The 20,018-nt window shown below is 31.5% G+C and overlaps 1 protein-coding gene across 1 annotated transcript in view; it reads right to left on the bottom strand.

The window, feature by feature from the left end:
- The window catches only part of LOC100373523 (voltage-dependent calcium channel type A subunit alpha-1-like), a 90,553-nt gene that overhangs the window by 16,027 nt on the left and 54,508 nt on the right, over positions 1-20,018 (bottom strand). Inside the window, exons 28-37 of the mRNA XM_085492202.1 lie at positions 19,375-19,491; positions 18,429-18,494; positions 17,983-18,074; positions 15,641-15,797; positions 13,406-13,533; positions 12,680-12,776; positions 9,031-9,136; positions 8,667-8,771; positions 7,712-7,821; positions 614-649 (exon numbers count right to left, since the gene is read on the bottom strand). Coding sequence (XP_085348328.1) covers positions 614-649; positions 7,712-7,821; positions 8,667-8,771; positions 9,031-9,136; positions 12,680-12,776; positions 13,406-13,533; positions 15,641-15,797; positions 17,983-18,074; positions 18,429-18,494; positions 19,375-19,491 — 1,014 coding nt within the window. The remainder of the gene's footprint in view (positions 1-613; positions 650-7,711; positions 7,822-8,666; positions 8,772-9,030; positions 9,137-12,679; positions 12,777-13,405; positions 13,534-15,640; positions 15,798-17,982; positions 18,075-18,428; positions 18,495-19,374; positions 19,492-20,018) is intronic.

A 20,018-nucleotide genomic window follows, 5' to 3' on the forward strand; every position in this document is an offset into this window, starting at 1 on the left:
TGGTGCTTTGGGATTTGCTAGGGGATTTGTCTAGGTCTATTTTAATTAATGTTCGATACATACTATATATACAAGTATATATCAAAGCAGTAAACCATTGTCTGAGCTTGTGTTGTATAGACACTGTTTTTTGAACAAGAGTCAGCGTGCTGGAATATGGAATATTGTTATCGAATCGAATCTAAATGACAGATGGCTTATTGCTATTTATATATCATACTGCAAATAGTTTTTTGTTTTGTTTATTTACTTTCACATAATTATGATGCATAGAGCATGTGTTATTCTGATCAGTCACAATGGGGTATTTGAATAAATTACATCACAGTATAATATAAACATATGTATCTTACATACATATACACAATTGTCAACGGAATTGTGTACACATACACATACATGGGACCATGGATAGCAAGGAATGCAACATTAACTATGCGGTGACTTTAGAAAAAAGGATTATACAACTAAGAGCAAGCACATGCTAGGACTAGGGCAGAATAGGAATTCATATCATATTCCTGATTTCTAATTGTTATTCATTTAAATCTAGAAGGGTTCCATGGAAAGAAACACCCTGGAAATTGGGAAAGTGCCAGCATTGGGAACTTACAAGGAGGGCATTGGGTGAGGCATCACCGTCTTCCTGCTGTAGTTTGAGGTATAAACAATGTACTTTTAGTTGTGAATACATGACAAGAAAACATTGGTGCAGTGAAACATAAAAGTATGCCATTACATGAGTTAAATTGCAATATAAATAGACCAAACAGTCTATGATTGTATGGACTTGTACACCCATACAGGCGCGCACACAAAACATTTGATCTTATCCTAGCTAATTTCATGCAAACACACATTTTTGCATTTAATTTTTTTTATATAATACTGTTACACAGTACAGATACAAACACAGTTTTGCATTAGAGTATCTTCACATAATATTCAACAAGCCAACGGTTATACTTCATACGTTTACATTCAACCAATCAGATGGAGCTATTTATATAAATACTGGTGCTTTGTTTAGTCAATTTCACGTTTTATAAATGTTGCAGTCTCGTAGCACTCAGTATCAGTCGTAATTTAGCTTGTGTTAAATGTGTTTTCACCTGATTTTTTAATATATTTGATGTTTTCTCCCGATAGATTCAAGTAAGATTGAAAAATGTCTGAATGAGAATGGAAGATATGTCAGAGCATTAGAGGAAATGCTAAGATAAGGAATCGACAGCAAGGTAACTCATGGAATGGCAATGGAAATATGTGGATAGTATAGTGTGAAAAGAAAATACAATTACATGTGTAAGTAATACATGTTCATTTATACTAATGTAGATTACTTTATTTCAGTCGTTATTATGTCTCTACGAAAATGATCATAATGTATTTTGACGCTTTCTGTTTATTATGACTAAGTGCAGTCACATGCGAGTTATTTTGTGAATTAAAGAAAACAATATTTTTACAGGTGCTGTTTATGTTGCACAGTATTCATTTTAAACACGATGCAATGTTAAAAGCCACAAATTGGGAGAAATAAAATAATCTACATTTGAATATGTGAATACAGGTATTGTAGAAGATGATTATGAAAAAATAATTGTAGAAATCTAGAATTATAGCACTTGGAAAACAGTAAACTCAATACTGATGCATTTTCAGGTACCGGTATGTTTAATGAAGTCGTACATGTTCAGGTTTTTCTGAGCAGTTTAAAAAGAATAAATGTTTGAGTTATGCAAATTTGATTACTGATTTTCTAGTGAACTTTGAGTTAATATTTAACCCATGTTTTCCAGAATTTGCAAAATTGCATTGGGGGATGGTAAATTTCTCTCAATTAGTTACCATTGGTACCAAATAAAGTCATCTGTGAGACATATATTTTGTTTCGTTTCGTTTCACGTGCGTTACGTGATAATGAGCATGTGTCTGATATTGGGTTATTTAACCGAAAAACTGACTGCAAAAATGAAAAATTCGTTTTAAAGTATTTTTTTTCATAAAAAATAAATGGGATTCATAAGACTTGTCCAATAATGTCACAATATTTTGAGTCAAAAGTAAATGGCTTAAATGCATATTTGAGATATTTTTGTGCGAAAAGTAGTTTGGTAACCATTTTTATGTGGGTTTGTAAACAATATTATTAATATAAAACAATTTTAGACAAGAAAGAAGGTATCAATTACTTAATTATTAATATTTATATTGTAAATAGCAAATGTCATCTTAAAAGTCACACTCTGAGGTAATCTACAACATATACTGCTGCATGTATAATAACTCACTACCAGTGTACTCTGTCATCTCTTCTGTGAACAGTTTATAACTATCAATAATTTGGGTTGAAAACAGAATTATTTCCAACTATACAAACATACTCAGACTATCAAATATGCGACACACACAAAACAAAAATCTAAGCTCCCTCGAGTGCAAATTTCAAGAGAATTGGCTATCAAATTTGTATAACTCAAAGTTGACAACATAAAATGCTCTCTTCAGTTGAAAATGAGTTTGATAGTGCTAGTACTGAAAATAAACGTTTTATCTAAATTATTTGGGACTTGACAAGTGCTGCTACTAAAATGAATATAAAATGACCTAAATTAAATGTTGGAAAGCTGAATTGTCATGAACATATTCACATTAGATGAGTGATTCTCTCATAAATTGAAAATAATGTGATAATATCTGTAAATACATTAATAGTTTTTAATTCATATTGCTACTGTAAAATAAGAATTCAGGTCGGACTTGGGATGGTTGTATAGCGCTCTAGGTACAAGTCACCTGGTAAAACTGCCTGATGGGAGTGTCCTTTTTTTGATATTAGATTTTCCATTCCCTAATTTTCTTAACACGGAAGAGCCAGGGAGGGAAGAATTATAAGCGCTTATAACTAAACATAAAAACAATTCATTAAAGTTTTACAAGTTCAGTACAAAGCGTTTATACTACTTTTCTCAGCTTATGACATGCAAGTTAGGCTTTTATCTTTTACTGGTGGCACAGAAACAGTTTAGTTTAGTCATGACAGAACAGCTTTTACCAACACTGTTGCATGATATGATATGTGTATGATGTGTTCTTTCAGTAACAAGTGTGGTAATAATACATTTAATAAATGTTTTAAACTAATAGTACTTGGTAAAAAAAAAACACACTCCAAAAGAAGTGAAATCAAAAAATCACAATCCCACCACAAAAGAAAAAGAGTTAATACAACATCAGCCAACATGCTGAGGGCCGTTACCTTCATAGCTGCTTGCAAAAACTGGGAATAAAAAATGGGAATGGTACAATTGTTAGCATTCACTATACATGCAGTTTATTAAAAACCTTAAACATACAACCAGTTTTCCACATAAACAGGTTTGAATATATCTCCAGACTTCCAGGCAAGAAAAAGTCACAAAGAAATGTTAAAAAGACATCCATATCAAGCATTTTTTTCACAAGCCCACTTGTGTTAGCCATCACACACTGTGCATAAGATACATACCCAAGTTAGTAAAATTTGTTTATTTTGTTTCTGTTACAGAAAGGGAGGAGCGGTGAACATATTTGATGGATTGCATTATATAGCATAGGAACAAGTTAATTTGTATTATTTGGACATGCATGTTTTAATTAGTATGACTAAGTGAATGAGCAGAACAGGATAAGTGCATGTCAAACACCTTTCGATCACATTTTCTTCTCGATTCAACTAAATATACATTAATTACCACTTAGTTTCCAGTATGCTAAACTAAACCACATATGAAAATGAAAGAACATCTCAACGATTCACAACCAAGTTACTAGTAGTGAATTTCAAACCTGAACATGCCCAAAAGAATATTGAAATTAAAACCTCTTGAAGCAAATGTTTTTAAAATATGCTGCAATGGTAAGCTACATTGGTTCAAACTTATGATACAATTGTACAGCACAATATTTAAAATTACACAACTTGTATGAGTAACAACTATAGTATGATTGAACATATATGTAAATCATAGTAATTAACCCTTTGAACGTCATCATCTTTGTAGCTAACATTTTGGTGCAACAATTTTATGCATTTTTTATATATGTTTTGTTAATTTGGGACCAAACTTAATTTACCTAAGGCCAGACTTTTATTATCCCTTGTTTCGCGAACCCGCCGAATGAACAGGAGCCGAAAATGAAATAAAAATATAATTTCATTTCAGCGTAATTTCTCGCGCCCGCCGACTTGTAAGCGCAAAAAAATGCTAAAAAAATATTATTTATTTTTATCTTCATTTTTTACCGCCCGCCGCATAACAAATCCAAGTTGCATTTTCGTGTGAGTATCATGATCAAAGTACAGAAGTCTCGCGCAGATGAAAAACAAGGTTATACATGGAATAAAATTTTATTTCATTTCTTCTTTCCGATCAATGATCGCACTTACAATTCTTTGAGAATCACACAAATCTAATGGAAAAAAAGAATTAATTTAATTTTTTTTCGCCCTCCTCAAAAAAATTGCTTTATAAAATCTCGCGAAACAAGGAATAAAATAAGTCTGGCCTAATGTCTATTTGGCAAGTTTATTTTGTGAAAAGTGGCTTTCAAAGGGTTAACAATGATAATTTATAAAAAAAAATTCTGAACAGTAAAAATGAGAAAGAGATGGAGGGTCAAGGGTAGGAGAATCAATGATCAGCATTGAATAAATATGACACAATTATAACTTTGAATACCATCATCTGTGTACATGGACAGAATACATTAGTAATTAATTATTTGTCTACCTTATAGTGTAAATAATTAATCGTTTGTTTAGTTTCTTAGCACTTACTAGGGTGTCATTATATGTCACTAACTTTTCTTGGCTCAGTTGCATCTAAGAAATGATTGCAGAAATATAATTCAAAAATGTTTATGAGATAAATTTCAATCTCAGTCAAACATTGTGAGGTTAGTTAATCGTAAATTATTTGTGAAATAAGGGAAGGGGAGTTTTTGATATGTTGAATGAATGCATAGCTTAATATACATGCACAATATTTCATGGGATGAATGTTATTATCATTATATAATTTGGTATGAAGATGTTACCAGAATGCGCAATCTGTTTACTAAGATGAGAGGTCTTGTTGTAGACCAGTTCACATGGTGCGACTATGTTGATCAAACAAATTGAGCTTATGAAACAAATTTGTTCAAATCAGCGTTGTCATTAAAAGCAGGCAGCTGACAAAATTTACAGTCTGTTTTTGCCTCCTACTTTACTTTTTACCACAACATGCTCAAAATACAACATCGGATGCCCTGATTATTTGATAACGAAACTTTAAATGAGTGGCTACATTACACCATACATGATCTAGATCACAGTCACATTTCTTCATCCAGTCATATTTTTGTCAGATCAGATTAATCAAACAATGTGTGGCCTTCAAACTACCCTGGTAAACCATAAAAAATGGTATATCTTCAAATCAAGTTTTTAGGGAGCGACAATGAAGCACAAAATTTGAAATTAACTTGTAATGTATTAGTCACATGAAAATGATTGGAACATTATGATTATTAAATTAGTACAGTCTCTCAATGACAAGGAGATTTCAGGTATGGGGATTAACTATAATGGTAAAAATCTTAAAATATTTGATGTTTTATTCCAGATATTATATTTAAGAAAGAGTTAATTATACTTTTAACCTTATTACTTTGTAGCATTATTGTATCATTATACGTAACAAACTTTTCTTGGCCGAGTTGTGTCTAAGAAATGATGGCAGAAATATAAACTTTTATTATTAATCTGACTGTATGATGTGGTTCATAATGCATGTATCAGACACGAGTCCCATACTGTGTATGTGACCCGTGTGGCTGGTACAGCACAGCAAGAACCGACATTCAGTTGTATATTCTTACACAATTAAAGACAGAAGAATAAGTCAGTAAAATGTTGTTAGACAGGGATATATGCAACTATACAAACTGAATGAATAAATATTAGTGTACATGCACTATCTTGGCTTAATTGGTATAAAATGTATTTTTTTTTGTGTGATTAATAGATAAGATACAAAAAATTGTACTAGGTTGTTTTCCAAATTCTAAACACAGCATTTCCAGCTTTTCCAATTATCTGTAAAAGCTGAATAGTATCATGCCTAGCTTAGATGTATGGCTGCATCTATACTAGCCAAAACAAGTGTCAATTTCAAGGAAATTGGGGAGTATTAGTCTAGGGTAATGAACAGCTGATGGAATTTCTGAATGAATCACATTAGACATTCCATACTGCCTCAAACTGGTATTAAGTAAGGAGGGATATAAATGGAGTTATCAAGCTCTCTTTTATAAATATTGGAATCAAATCATCTTAGTTGCATTTCACTTACTACAGTATCACTGTAAGTAACGATCTTTTCTTGATCTTGTTTCTAAAAAATGATGGCAAAATTGTCTATGAATATTGTCTAGCTCTACTAGATTCCTCAAGTATGGTTGTAGACCTACTGATGATGTATTATCCTGTACACACTGATGTTTATGTGGCAAATAATTTGTAATTTAATAAGGATATGTGGTCAAATTGAGATAACTGGGTATTTAAGATCCCAAGTTACTCACACTGTTATCCTGTCCAAACTCTCAGAAGGGGAACACTTGAAAATGCAGATGGATTTGTTTATAGTTGTATTAATAGAAAGTGTAATGTGGTCAAACTAGAAAAGCTCTGATTTATTCAAATAATTGCTCCTTATTTTTAATAATTTTATGAGTAATTCAGACCTGTTGTCTTCCCTAGCATAAAGAAGAAAATTTTCTAATGATATTGAGTAACTATAAAATAATTCAGGATAGTATTGTAGAATGTTTACTAATTCATATTACTAGTATATAATGTAATGTAATAATTGAGAAATATTTTATTTGAAAACGTTTAAAAAAAATTAAAATTGAAAAAAATAATAATATAAGAATTGTTCTGACTGTTAGATCACAGATCCAGTCAGTATTCAAGAGTACAACTGTGAATAAATGTGCATAGAGAGAAAGAGAGAGAGTTGTAAGAATAAATGTTTGCTGACAAGAAACAGAAAGAGATAAAGATTATAGAGTAATAGGTCAGTGTATATATAGAAAAAATAAACACTGTGATATTCAGCATCAAAAAGAAAATCTTACTATACTAAGTATGAAAGACACTAGGATGATATGTGTGCCAACATGTGGTTGATACCGGTAGTTTCACATATTGATTATACTGACCCCTTATAGTTGAAAATGTACAAACATAAAAGTATTTATGTGATACATCAGTATTAAAAAGAAGATTTTCTAGATATTAAACCTGGTTCATCACTATAAAAATACCATTTAGACTTGCAATGTGGAGCAAGTTATTTCAACAAAAAGCAAATTACACACACATTCTACTTCTTTGAAACATACTGTCACACATTTGCACAGAAATTCAGTCATTAAAAAACTTTTATTGTTATACACAAATTATGTTTTCTTCAATAAATGTTCATTATGATAGAAACAAACAAACAAACAAGACAATATTAATAATACTGCAAATTTTTTAAATCTCCCTCTTCAAAAACACAACTGAATACAAGGACAGGATTCCTCACACAGGATTCTAGAATTGTTTTCATAAACCCATTTCATTGTAAGACAACTTTTTACATGTTTTTTCCCAATTTCTCACTATACTTACCGATCTTGCATGAATATTCTTGGATAATTTTGCTTTGTACTCTCTCCACGTTTCATAGATTAATAAAGAAGCATATATCTTTCCTACTGATAAGTTGGGATAAACTAATTCTGAAATAAAAAAAAATATAGAAAAAACAAGTTTTTAATTTATTTCAAACAAATCATTTACATAGCCCTGTACAATCTATTGTTATACTGTCAGTAAAATTGTGTTTAAAAGCCTTTCAAATGTAAAGTAATAAATGTAACCACTACGGTATTTGCAGAATATCCACATCAGAAGTTTATAGTCAATTATCACATATCACAGAGCAGTTTTGTGGATCCAGTTGTGACTTCAGCAACTTAGTGTCATCAAGCCACTGAATTGTATTGAATTTCCAAAACTTCCTGAATGCTGATTACAAGTTTAACTTTTGACCTCAAATGAGATCCTTAAAAAACATTTATTGTGAAATTGTGCCTATCAACATATGGAATGTATTGTTTATTACCTATATCTGAAGTTCGAATAAAATTGGTCAATGTATTGCCAAGAACATCACTGTCAGTCTATTTTTGCACAAAAATTATGTTTTTATCTAAAAATTGTGTAAAGAGCTGCTGCACATTACACTAGACAAGTTGTCCAAGAATTTTGTTGTTCAAATCAAAGTTTTGGAGTTATGATGTGACACAAATAGACAGAACAGACAGAAGGAACCAAATCTATGAGCCTTCGTCTGGACAGGGTATAAAAATTGGTTTTTTGCTGGTCATATATACATCAGTTTGAATGATATCAGTAACTGTTACATTGTTTTTTTACTAAAATAGCGTTTTAGATTTTCATAATAATTAGCAGATGCACTTCTTGGAACATTTTTTGCGCCAGCACATCAAGACTATTAGTTTGATTCAGTTTGATTTCATCATGGTTTTTGATATCATTACTGTCTTTTTGTAAAACTTACCACTATTTTGGGGTACTAATAAATTTAATTTTGTGTTAGATAGGTGGGGCCAAAAGTTCTTGATTGCACGTCGCAGTTCTTCATCTGCCTGATCTTGTTCAGCAACTGGAAAACACAAACAAAATTATATGCAGGAAGATAATAATGAATAAAAACTGTATTTTTCAGTTAGATTTGATGCACATCGTACACACTATATGCTATACGCAATTCCTTAAAAATGACACACAGTGATTTGATAAACCTGACTCTTTGTGATAAATCTAGTACTCTATCATGACATCGAATCTATATGACAAAGCCAAACACATAATTTAAAACACTAAGTATATACTACTTTGCATATAGAAATATTTTCACTCACCTTTGGTTATTTTGATATTAAGTGCAGTACGTATCAATGCACTTAAGGTTGTTGTAAAATGTACTGTTTTGTCTTCTGCCACTGGCATATTCATACGTATTAACCGCTGCAAAAAAACATACACAAATTTAAAGCTAAGAGATAAAGTTCTTATTTTCATAGACTTGAAACAGTTGAATCACTTTCTAATCAAATCTCTGAACAATACCGGGGTATTGTTAAATACTGAGAAATTGATCTGTGCATGAATTATTATTTTAATGGAACATATGAAACCCTAAGATGAAATAAGTATCATTAGTTTTTATTATTCTGGCAAAAAATACATATTCATATACAAACCTGATTATATATGATTAGTATCAGAAAAACAAAAGGTAATTGTTAAGTTAAATAATGCAGTACAGTATACTAACTTTGAATTATAGTGTAAGGTAAGTGTATTTGATGTTTGTATGTTGATATTTTAAAGGGTAAGCATGATTGGTAAGTGTATTTGGTATTTTAAATGGTAAGCGTGTTTTGTATTTTAAAAGGTAAGTGTGTTTTGTATTTTAAAGGGTAAATGTGTTTGGTATTTTAAAGGGTAAGCATGTTTTGTATTTTAAAGGGTAAGCATGTTTTGTATTTTAAAGGGTAAGCGTGTTTTGTATTTTAAAGGGTAAGCATGTTTGGTATTTTAAAGGGTAAGCATGTTTGGTTTTTTAAAGGGTAAGCATGTTTGGTATTTTAAAGGGTAAGCATGTTTGGTATTTTAAAGGGTAAGCATGTTTGGTATTTTAAAGGGTAAGCATGTTTGGTTTTTAAAGGGTAAGCATGTTTGGTATTTTAAAGGGTAAGCATGTTTGGTATTTTAAAGGGTAAGCATGTTTGGTATTTTAAAGGGTAAGCATGTTTTGTATTTTAAAGGGTAAGCGTGTTTTGTATTTTAAAGGGTAAGCGTGTTTTGTATTTTAAAGGGTAAGCATGTTTGGTTTTTTAAAGGGTAAGCATGTTTGGTATTTTAAAGGGTAAGCATGTTTGGTATTTTAAAGGGTAAGCGTGTTTTGTATTTTAAAGGGTAAGCATGTTTGGTATTTTAAAGGGTAAGCATGTTTGGTTTTTAAAGGGTAAGCATGTTTGGTATTTTAAAGGGTAAGCATGTTTGGTATTTTAAAGGGTAAGCATGTTTGGTTTTTTAAAGAGTAAGCATGTTTGGTATTTTAAAGGGTAAGCATGTTTGGTTTTTAAAGGGTAAGCATGTTTGGTATTTTAAAGGGTAAGCATGTTTGGTTTTTTAAAGGGTAAGCATGTTTGGTATTTTAAAGGGTAAGCATGTTTGGTATTTTAAAGGGTAAGCATGTTTGGTTTTTAAAGGGTAAGCATGTTTGGTATTTTAAAGGGTAAGCATGTTTGGTTTTTTAAAGGGTAAGCATGTTTGGTATTTTAAAGGGTAAGCATGTTTGGTTTTTTAAAGAGTAAGCATGTTTGGTATTTTAAAGGGTAAGCATGTTTGGTTTTTAAAGGGTAAGCATGTTTGGTATTTTAAAGGGTAAGCATGTTTGTTTTTTTAAAGGGTAAGCGTGTTTGGTATTTTAAAGGGTAAGCATGTTTGGTTTTTTAAAGAGTAAGCATGTTTGGTTTTTTAAAGGGTAAGCATGTTTTGTATTTTAAAGGGTAAGCATGTTTTGTATTTTAAAGGGTAAGCGTGTTTGGTATTTTAAAGGGTAAGCGTGTTTGGTATTTTAAAGGGTAAGTATGTTTGGTTTTTTTAAAGGGCAAGCATGTTTTGTATTTTAAAGGGCAAGCATGTTTGGTATTTTAAAGGGTAAGCATGTTTGGTATTTTAAAGGGTAAGCATGTTTGGTATTTTAAAGGGTAAGCGTGTTTGGTATTTTAAAGGGTAAGCGTGTTTGGTATTTTAAAGGGTAAGCATGTTTGGTTTTTTAAAGGGTAGCATGTTTGGTTTTTTAAAGGGTAAGCATGTTTGGTATTTTAAAGGGTAAATGTGTTTGGTATTTTAAAGGGTAAGTGTGTTTGGTATTTTAAAGGGTATTCGTGTTTGGTTTTTTAAAGGGTAAGCATGTTTGATTTTTTAAAGGGTAAGCATGTTTGGTTTTTTAAAGGGTAAGCATGTTTGGTTTTTTAAAGGGTAAGCATGTTTGGTATTTTAAAGGGTAAGCATGTTTGGTATTTTAAAGGGTAAGCATGTTTGGTTTTTTAATGGGTAAGCATGTTTGGTTTTTTAAAGAGTAAGAATGTTTTGTTTCTTAAAGGGTAAGAGTTTTTGATATTTTAAAGGGTATTCGTGTTTGGTTTCTTAAAGGGTAAGCATGTTTGGTATTTTACAGGGTAAGCATGTTTGGTTTTTTAAAAGGTAAGCATGTTTGGTTTTTTAAAGGGTAAGCATGTTTGGTATTTTAAAGGGTAAATGTGTTTGGTATTTTAAAGGGTAAGTGTGTTTGATATTTTAAAGGGTATTCATGTTTGGTTTTTTAAAGGGCAAGCATGTTTGGTTTTTTAAAGGGTAAGCATGTTTGGTATTTTAAAGAGTATTCGTGTTTGGTATTTTAAAGGGTAAGCATGTTTGGTATTTTAAAGGGTAAGCATGTTTGGTTTTTTAAAGGGTAAGCATGTTTGGTATTTTAAAGGGTATTCGTGTTTGGTATTTTAAAGGGTAAGCATGTTTGGTTTTTTAAAGGGTAAGCATGTTTGGTATTTTAAAGGGTAAGCATGTTTGGTATTTTAAAGGGTAAGCATGTTTGGTTTTTTAAAGAGTAAGCATGTTTGGTATTTTAAAGGGTAAGCGTGTTTGGTATTTTAAAGGGTAAGCATGTTTGGTATTTTAAAGGGTAAGCATGTTTGGTTTTTTAAGGGTAAGCATGTTTGGTTTTTTAAAGGGTAAGCATGTTTGGTATTTTAAAGGGTAAGCATGTTTGGTTTTTTAAGGGTAAGCATGTTTGGTATTTTAAAGGGTAAGCATGTTTGGTTTTTGAAAGAGTAAGCGTGTTTGGTATTTTAAAGGGTAGCATGTTTGGTATTTTAAAGGGTAAGCATGTTTGGTATTTTAAAGGGTAAGCATGTTTGGTATTTTAAAGGGTAAGCATGTTTGGTATTTTAAAGGGTAAGCATGTTTGGTTTTTAAAGGGTAAGCATGTTTGGTATTTTAAAGGGTAAGCATGTTTGGTATTTTAAAGGGTAAGCATGTTTGGTTTTTAAAGGGTAAGCATGTTTGATATTTTAAAGGGTAAGCATGTTTGGTTTTTAAAGGGTAAGCATGTTTGATATTTTAAAGGGTAAGCATGTTTGTTTTTTAAAGGGTAAGCATGTTTGGTATTTTAAAGGGTAAGCATGTTTGGTTTTTTAAAGGGTAAGCATGTTTGGTATTTTAAAGGGTAAGCATGTTTGGTATTTTAAAGGGTAAGCATGTTTGGTATTTTAAAGGGTAAGCATGTTTGGTATTTTAAAAGGTAAGCATGTTTGGTATTTTAAAGGGTAAGCATGTTTGGTTTTTTAAAGGGTAAGCATGTTTGGTTTTTTAAAGGGTAAGCATGTTTGGTTTTTTAAAGGGTAAGCATGTTTGGTTTTTTAAAGGGTAAGCATGTTTGGTTTTTTAAAGGGTAAGCATATTTGACATTTCAAAGGACAAACTTATTTGATATTTATATACCTTGTATGCTACTTTATAAGGACATTTTCGACCAAATCCTACAGGTGGTGTCATGTTACGCAACATCTCATACATATCAGTGTATGGAATCCTGCCCCTGATAAAAAAAACAAAAGTATGGTATCAAACATTGTAATAAAACAAATCTGTCAACAAAAATGCATACAAGACACTACACTACGATGATTGCACCAATAACTTGTAAGATGCTGCATTACAATAACTGTATTTATGAGTCAACAAATTTAACATGTTACGGGACTGAAAAGTTGAACTTGTTAACCTGTTGAGAGCCAAATGTTTGTTCACACTCAAATTTGGGTAAACTTGTTCACATGTAATTTTCACTGAATTCAATTTCAATTTTAAGGCAAACAAACAAAACCCGACATTGCTTCAAATTTTTAAACAAAAAACATAGAAATTTTCATAACATTTTGTGTGGAATAGAGCTGATCGACTTTGGTACCAACAGGGTTAATCATGTAATGTTAAATCTGTACTAGAAGCCACATCTCTAATAGAAGACGCACCCACTCTTTTTAAATAATTGAGAAACAAATATTTGTCATTTCTTACATGTGTAGATGCTCTAATAGAAGCCGCATCCCTTCTGTTGCATTTTACCATTTTAATAGAAGCAGAGGCTTCTAATACAGATTTTACAGCAAATGTTCTTCACAAATGTGCTGAAAAGGTGCTAAAAATGTTGAAAATGTGACTTACTTGGCTGCTGGGTCATAATCTGACCAAACACGTACATATTCATCAAGATGATGAGCTCCCAATATGGAAGCATCTCTAGTTAGGTAATCGAAATTATCCATGATAACAGCAACAAAGAGATTCAACATCTAGAGAAGTGAATACATCCAGCAAATTTAATGAATGAACACGCATTTCATCATGAATTACATCCAAACAAAAAGTATCGACAGTATTCCAAATTCTGTACCATATTTGCTTTCAATACTTAGTTCAGCAGGATTTTAAGTATGTTTACCGAAATCACTAGCTTTAATAATGCTGAACACTGAATACAAAATTAAAAAATATAATTTTCCATATTTCATTCAACAATTTTGATCAAAAATGTAGTACTTTTGGTCCTAAATGAACAAAGTGTTTTACGCACATGTTGTGTGGGAATGATGGATTTCTCATCTCATCAGATTTCAGTTTTTCATACTTTAGCACAATATTAGTTGAGTAAATACAAACAAATTATTATATATTATTATTACGCAATATATAATTACGATATTTCTAAATATTTGATCAATTTTGAAATAAACAATGAAAGTATTGTTTTCACATTTTCAGAAACCAGTAATCAAGAATCCACAATAGGGACCTGAAAATTATTTGTTTCTGCTAATAGGCTTCAGTTTCTATTTCTAGAAAGAATGATGATAGAATTAAAAACTAAATTAAAAAACTAGGAGACAAATTAATTATAGTTATGATTAGAATTTTTCTATAGTAATAAATTAATAACAATGGCAGACAAGTAATAACATTTTAAGAGATTCAATGAATTTAAACTTTAACAAAAATTTGTAAGACATTATTCTATAGATGTATAGATATAATATAATATAGGCTAAATTAGATCTGTACAGAAATATTTTTCATAATTACATGTTAATAACAATGCAAAACTACAAAATCAATTAGCATTCAAAAGAAAATTAGATAGTTTTCAATTTATAAAAATAAAAGTTGTACTATTGTATAACTAAACGTTATATTTTAGTTCATGTTATTTAACAATCATAAGCTGTTTATATGCAATCTGAGAAACTAGATGTTTAACTAATCTGCAATGGGTTATATTATAATTATCCATGGAATGGGATCTGAATGGAAAATATGGGAATAACTAATAGTGAATCTGAATGGAAAAATGTGTGCATCATTTTAGGAAAACAAATTGACCTGCAATGCTTTTTTTTTTAACAGTTATACAAATAAATTTACAGAAAAAGCTTTCCTGTAAAGAATAAAATTTTGGAACTAACTTGAATGTGGGGAGTATAGAAAAAATGTCTTTGTGATAAAAATGTTTAATGCTTTAATCAAAATATTTTGCAGAATAACTTCTTTTTAGATTTATTAATAGTACAACTTTAATATATACTTATTTGTATTGCATAGATAATATTTTTGAATTAAAATTGTAAATCTGCTGTAAATAAAACACCTATAATTTAACAATTACTCAACATGCATTTACAAATCCATCCCCAAAAGTGCAATATAAGGTGAACAGATCTAAAGTTAGCAAGATTACGGAAATGAAAGAAAACCCATGATTGGGATTGAGATGGATTGAGTTAATGGAAATAACACCACTTACCAGAAATGAGCTCATGAAGAAAAAGCTTACGAAGTACAAGTAAGAAAAGTTAGAGCCACAATTGCCAGCTCCCATACCAGTCGTTGGTGCACAGTCTTGGCCAGAGGCACATGCTAACATAATTTCTTGCCATGCCTCGCCGGTACAACACCTATATGATGTGGGACAGGGTGCAGAAGAATCGTGGAGAGAAAGTCATGCTAGCATCAGTATAGTGCAATGTAGATGAGTCTGCATGATTAGTGTGATATGTAGAAATAAAATCAAAACTGTCTGTTTCCTAAATCTTCTGTTTTTGTCACCACATTTTAATTACCAGATTTGAATTTGAAGAAGTTTTGTGTTGATTAAATGCTTTTTATTCCAGAACATTTTTAAAGTTTAAGGAGATCATCAAGAAACAGGCAATTTTGTCCCTGGCTGCAGGAAAATCCATGGTGTGACTTGATGGTGAGAAAGCTGTAAAGGAAGACTGCCTAGAAGTCAAGAGTTTGGCATGAGTCAGGAAAAAAAGAGCAAGATTGCTTGGTGAGTAGAGAAACCACACTGATCCCATCCCGCTTGACACCCTGTCCAGAATGTCCTGTAGAACCAACACTTACCAAAAATGCCATCAGAAACACAAATGACACAAAAAATACATAGGTGAAGTCTGAACCACAGTTATTTCCAGGATTGTGATTGGCAGGATATGGAGCACATGGACGCCCAGATCTACAAGCCAGCATAATCTCCTGCCAGGCCTCTCCAGTTGCACACCTGTAATCATTCGTGTCAGTTTCAAGATGGACTAACACAGTTAACAGACAAAAACACACAACACATACAAACACTGGAGTTGCAGTATAAATAGATGGTTCACTGTCAACAATATACCGATAGTTCCTGTCCAGTATATATCAGAAACGGAATTACTGCTTTGGGGGAAATCATTGTTACCTTGGAAACAAGTTCAAGCACCCTCTTTTTAATTGCTCTTCATCGTTCATTATCTTTTGCTTAGCAAAATATTCAGAAACTGCAGTGACTTTTCCTCATATTAGATAGCCACATTCATCCTTAATTAAGTTTTAATAAAATCATTCCACAGAGGTCAGATGATTTTTAGGTGGGTCTACCAAATTGAATCAGATGTTTTCATAAGGATAAAACTTTGTGCTGGTCTGTTCAGTGGAATAACCTGTCATATCATTGTAACAGTTGCAGATCAGAAAAATATAATGTAAACTGTCCTGGGTAACAGATAAGATTACTTCACTGTGCATGATAGGCATTTTTACATTAAATTATAAAAATGAAAATTTTTGTGGCAGAAGTTTGATCCCTATCTTTCACATTATTATACACTGTCATCGTAACACCACAAGTTACAGCGTGCTGTAATTTTGCGGTATTTTACAGGGTATTTTCATTCAACCATATTAGGAAATGTTAATTCCAAATATGGAATGATTATGTGCATAAGCGTCCTCTAATAATAAAAACAAACATGGCTGCCATCGGGGTTTGACCTAGCCTCCACACAAAGAAGTTCGCATATTCTGTTCTAAACTTTTTGGATTTCGGAATTCCCATAGTGTATCCTTGGAAGGCAACAATGTATAATAATAAGGTTATTACGAGGATACCTCAAAGTATGCACTCAGACAGTACACCTCACATCGACCTCTGCTGCGCATCGGTCGATACTCCAGCTGTACTGTCTTTGTGCATACTTTAAGGTATCCTCGTAATAACCTCATATTATACATAAGATCCAACAGTGATAGAAAAAGCACCTATTCATGACTATACAATGTATGGGATTGTTCATTATTATAATAGCATACACCCATATGGTAATACAACAATAGTCCCCAACGACAGTTCAGTATAAATAAACTAATACCGTTAAAACTTATCTGAAAAACAAGCTATTGTATGTATGGTAATAAACCACACTGTCATAAGGAAACAAAAATAAGATCTATTGGATGTATCTTAAAAAATAGAATATATTAATACTATAAAATTTTATACAAATTTCCTTACGCCTAAATTAAAAAAAAAATCAACATAATTTTTTTGCATGAAAAATTTTTAATTGAGTAAAATATTTAACACAAATTCAAACGAAAATATGAGGTTATCAGCTGATATCATTTATGCGTCAAACTGGTTGATAGGAATTATGGCTAGTATTTTGGAATTTCAACCAGCTCTATGAATAAGTGATATCAGGTGATAACCTTTATATCACATGACCAACTACAAAGTTAAAACAGCAGAAAAATTGTGATTTTACGAAACTATGCTTACGAATCATATGCTAATTAGGTGTGACATCTCAGTGTTCGACAGATACACATTTGCAGTTACAGCCGAAAATTTTTTTCAAAATAAACTTTTATTTGTCGTTATTATGATTTATCGTTATTGCATCATGAGAGTAATTGTCGTTATCTTGTTTGAAATCGTCATATCGCGATAACGATAACTACGATACTGTTTTGCCATTTGGGTTTTCTACGCGTATGTTTATTATTTCTGTTGCCAGTGTGAAATACAAGTGAGTAATATTTCACACTGAACGTCACGACTGTTAATGATATTCACCATGGTCATGTGATAAGTTAAATTTATACAAAGCATGATTGGTTAACCTTTCCACCACCAGATTTTCCCGCCTAAATTTGTCTGCACTTTTTTCTTATATTCTTCAATATTTTTAGAAATAAACTCTAGTTTTGGAGCCAACAGACAAAATCTGGGTCAATTTTCAGGCTTTACTCAAAAAATTTGGCTTTTTTGTTCAAATATTCTGAAGGAAAGTGCAGACTATAATTGGCACTATTTTGAAAATTTGACATGAAAAGAGGAAACTCGTGGTGAAAAGGTGCAAATAAGGGTTAGGTAGCCAATGAAAGACATATACTGATGGGACTGCATTAAAAACTAATTTTACCTGAAGAGCAGTAGTAGTGACAGAATAAAAGTTGTAAAATTGTTGTCACCATTAATTTGCGATTCAGGATCCAACTTTATTGCACCAAACATCTGAGTAAAATAAAATAAAAACTCTGTACATTGTATGTCTTCATATAGTAGCAGTTAACTGGACAATATTCAGTATATGCAAAACTGTTAACTTGCTGTAATATAAACTCCCAGCATGCACTGGGGTAAACATCCGATTGACCACTATGTAATGAACTGCGCATGTGCAGTACTTTGTGTCACATGCTTCGTGTGTTTTCTGGAGCTGTGTCGTCTGTATTACTGTGAACGGGATTCTAATAAAAATGAAACCATTTAGCAATATCGATGAGTTCATACTTTATTAAAAACCACCTGAGATTCTCGGTTTCAAACACAGACGACTGACTACTGAATGATACTTTAGAATCTTACCTGCATTCCAATAATTGCATAGATGAAAAACAAGATGGCAATGAGGAGACAAACATACGGCAATGCCTGCAATAAAAAAAAAAAATTAATATTCTTTACAAAATTATTATACTATCACTGGGTCTAAATTTTACTGATTTAGCATTTCAGGCATATTCAGTGGGTTTTAAATTCACGGTTTTATCATTTAGATAATGTGTTCTATGCTAAATTTTACATATTCACTAGGTTTTAATTTAGCGCATTTTCTAGTCAGTGAAATAAGCAAAATTAAAACCCAGTGAATAATTAAGCCTTCTACAGTACTTATACACCCTTTGTGTATATGTTTGATATATTTAAAATAAATGTTGAATATATATACACATTATTTGAATGTATCCTAGTATTCCAGAAATATCCTATGGCTGCCTTTTTGAAAATCAAAAAGTAATGTCAACATACAGTATAGTCAAACAAATTTTGGAAAATCCATTGAGGTTTGGAAAAAGTCATTTAATTCTTATCGGTACATGAAATTAAGTTCATTAATTTGAAAGAAACATTTTTTTTTAACCAGTTGCTGGGGATAAAAAGAACAATTGTGTCCAAACGTTTCAATTTATGGAAACAAATGTTCAGCAGTGAATTCTATTTTTTCATGAAGATAGTAAATGTACAGTATCAACAGAGGTCAGTGTGACCATGTACTGCCTCAGTGCATACTTTGTGACATCCTCATATTAACTTTATTATTATACCAGTACATCTTCTCGACCCATCTACATACTATATAAAGCCCAGAAGTAGACAAGGTGGAAAAAATTAGTGAAACTCCAAAATGTCTGTCATCTTAGAAATATTGCTTAATCATTCCCTAATTCATATCATCTAATAAGAGAGGATGCAGGCACCTTGCCCAATACCACAAAAATACAGCACGCTGTAACTTATGGAGATAACGTACCTTGAAAGATTGTATGAATGTCCATAGGAGAATTCGGATTGTATAACCTTGCCGCAAGAGTTTTATTAGCCTGGCAGCACGGAACAATCTCAGAAAACTAAGATTGAGGAAATTATTCTGCAAAGACAAAGCACATGTATAGGATGAAATAAATTGTATAATGATTTTAGTTGTGACACAGACTGCATGCATTGCAATATTAGTAATGTACACCATAATAATATATGACAATCATCAGCAGTGCTGTAATCATAAGAATGACTTAACACATTGCCATCCATACAGAGGAGTTCATCTTAGCTAATTACTAAGACAATCTGGTACAAATATGCAAATTATGATGCTGGAAATCAGAAACAAATTATCATAGAAAAAACAAAATTCTATTGTCAGTTCTCATTTTTTGTTTTCAGTTATTTACTTTCATTTGTTTGCTTGCATCAAAAATGTTTGGTTTTTTTAAATGATAAACAAAATATTGTTGTCCCAGAGGTCAAGGGATAAATTGAATGATACTGTAGGTCTATAAATCATAGTTTTTTGGTTTTGTGGAGGGCAATGTGTTAATTAAAATAAAGCCAGTGATGTTAAATGAAAGAAAGAAAGAAAAAAAAAACACCTTGAATTCCTCAACAAGATTTACC

This window comes from Saccoglossus kowalevskii, chromosome 17, assembly GCF_978046115.1.
Source record: "Saccoglossus kowalevskii chromosome 17, keSacKowa6.1, whole genome shotgun sequence".
Classification (NCBI taxonomy): Eukaryota; Metazoa; Hemichordata; class Enteropneusta; family Harrimaniidae; genus Saccoglossus; species Saccoglossus kowalevskii.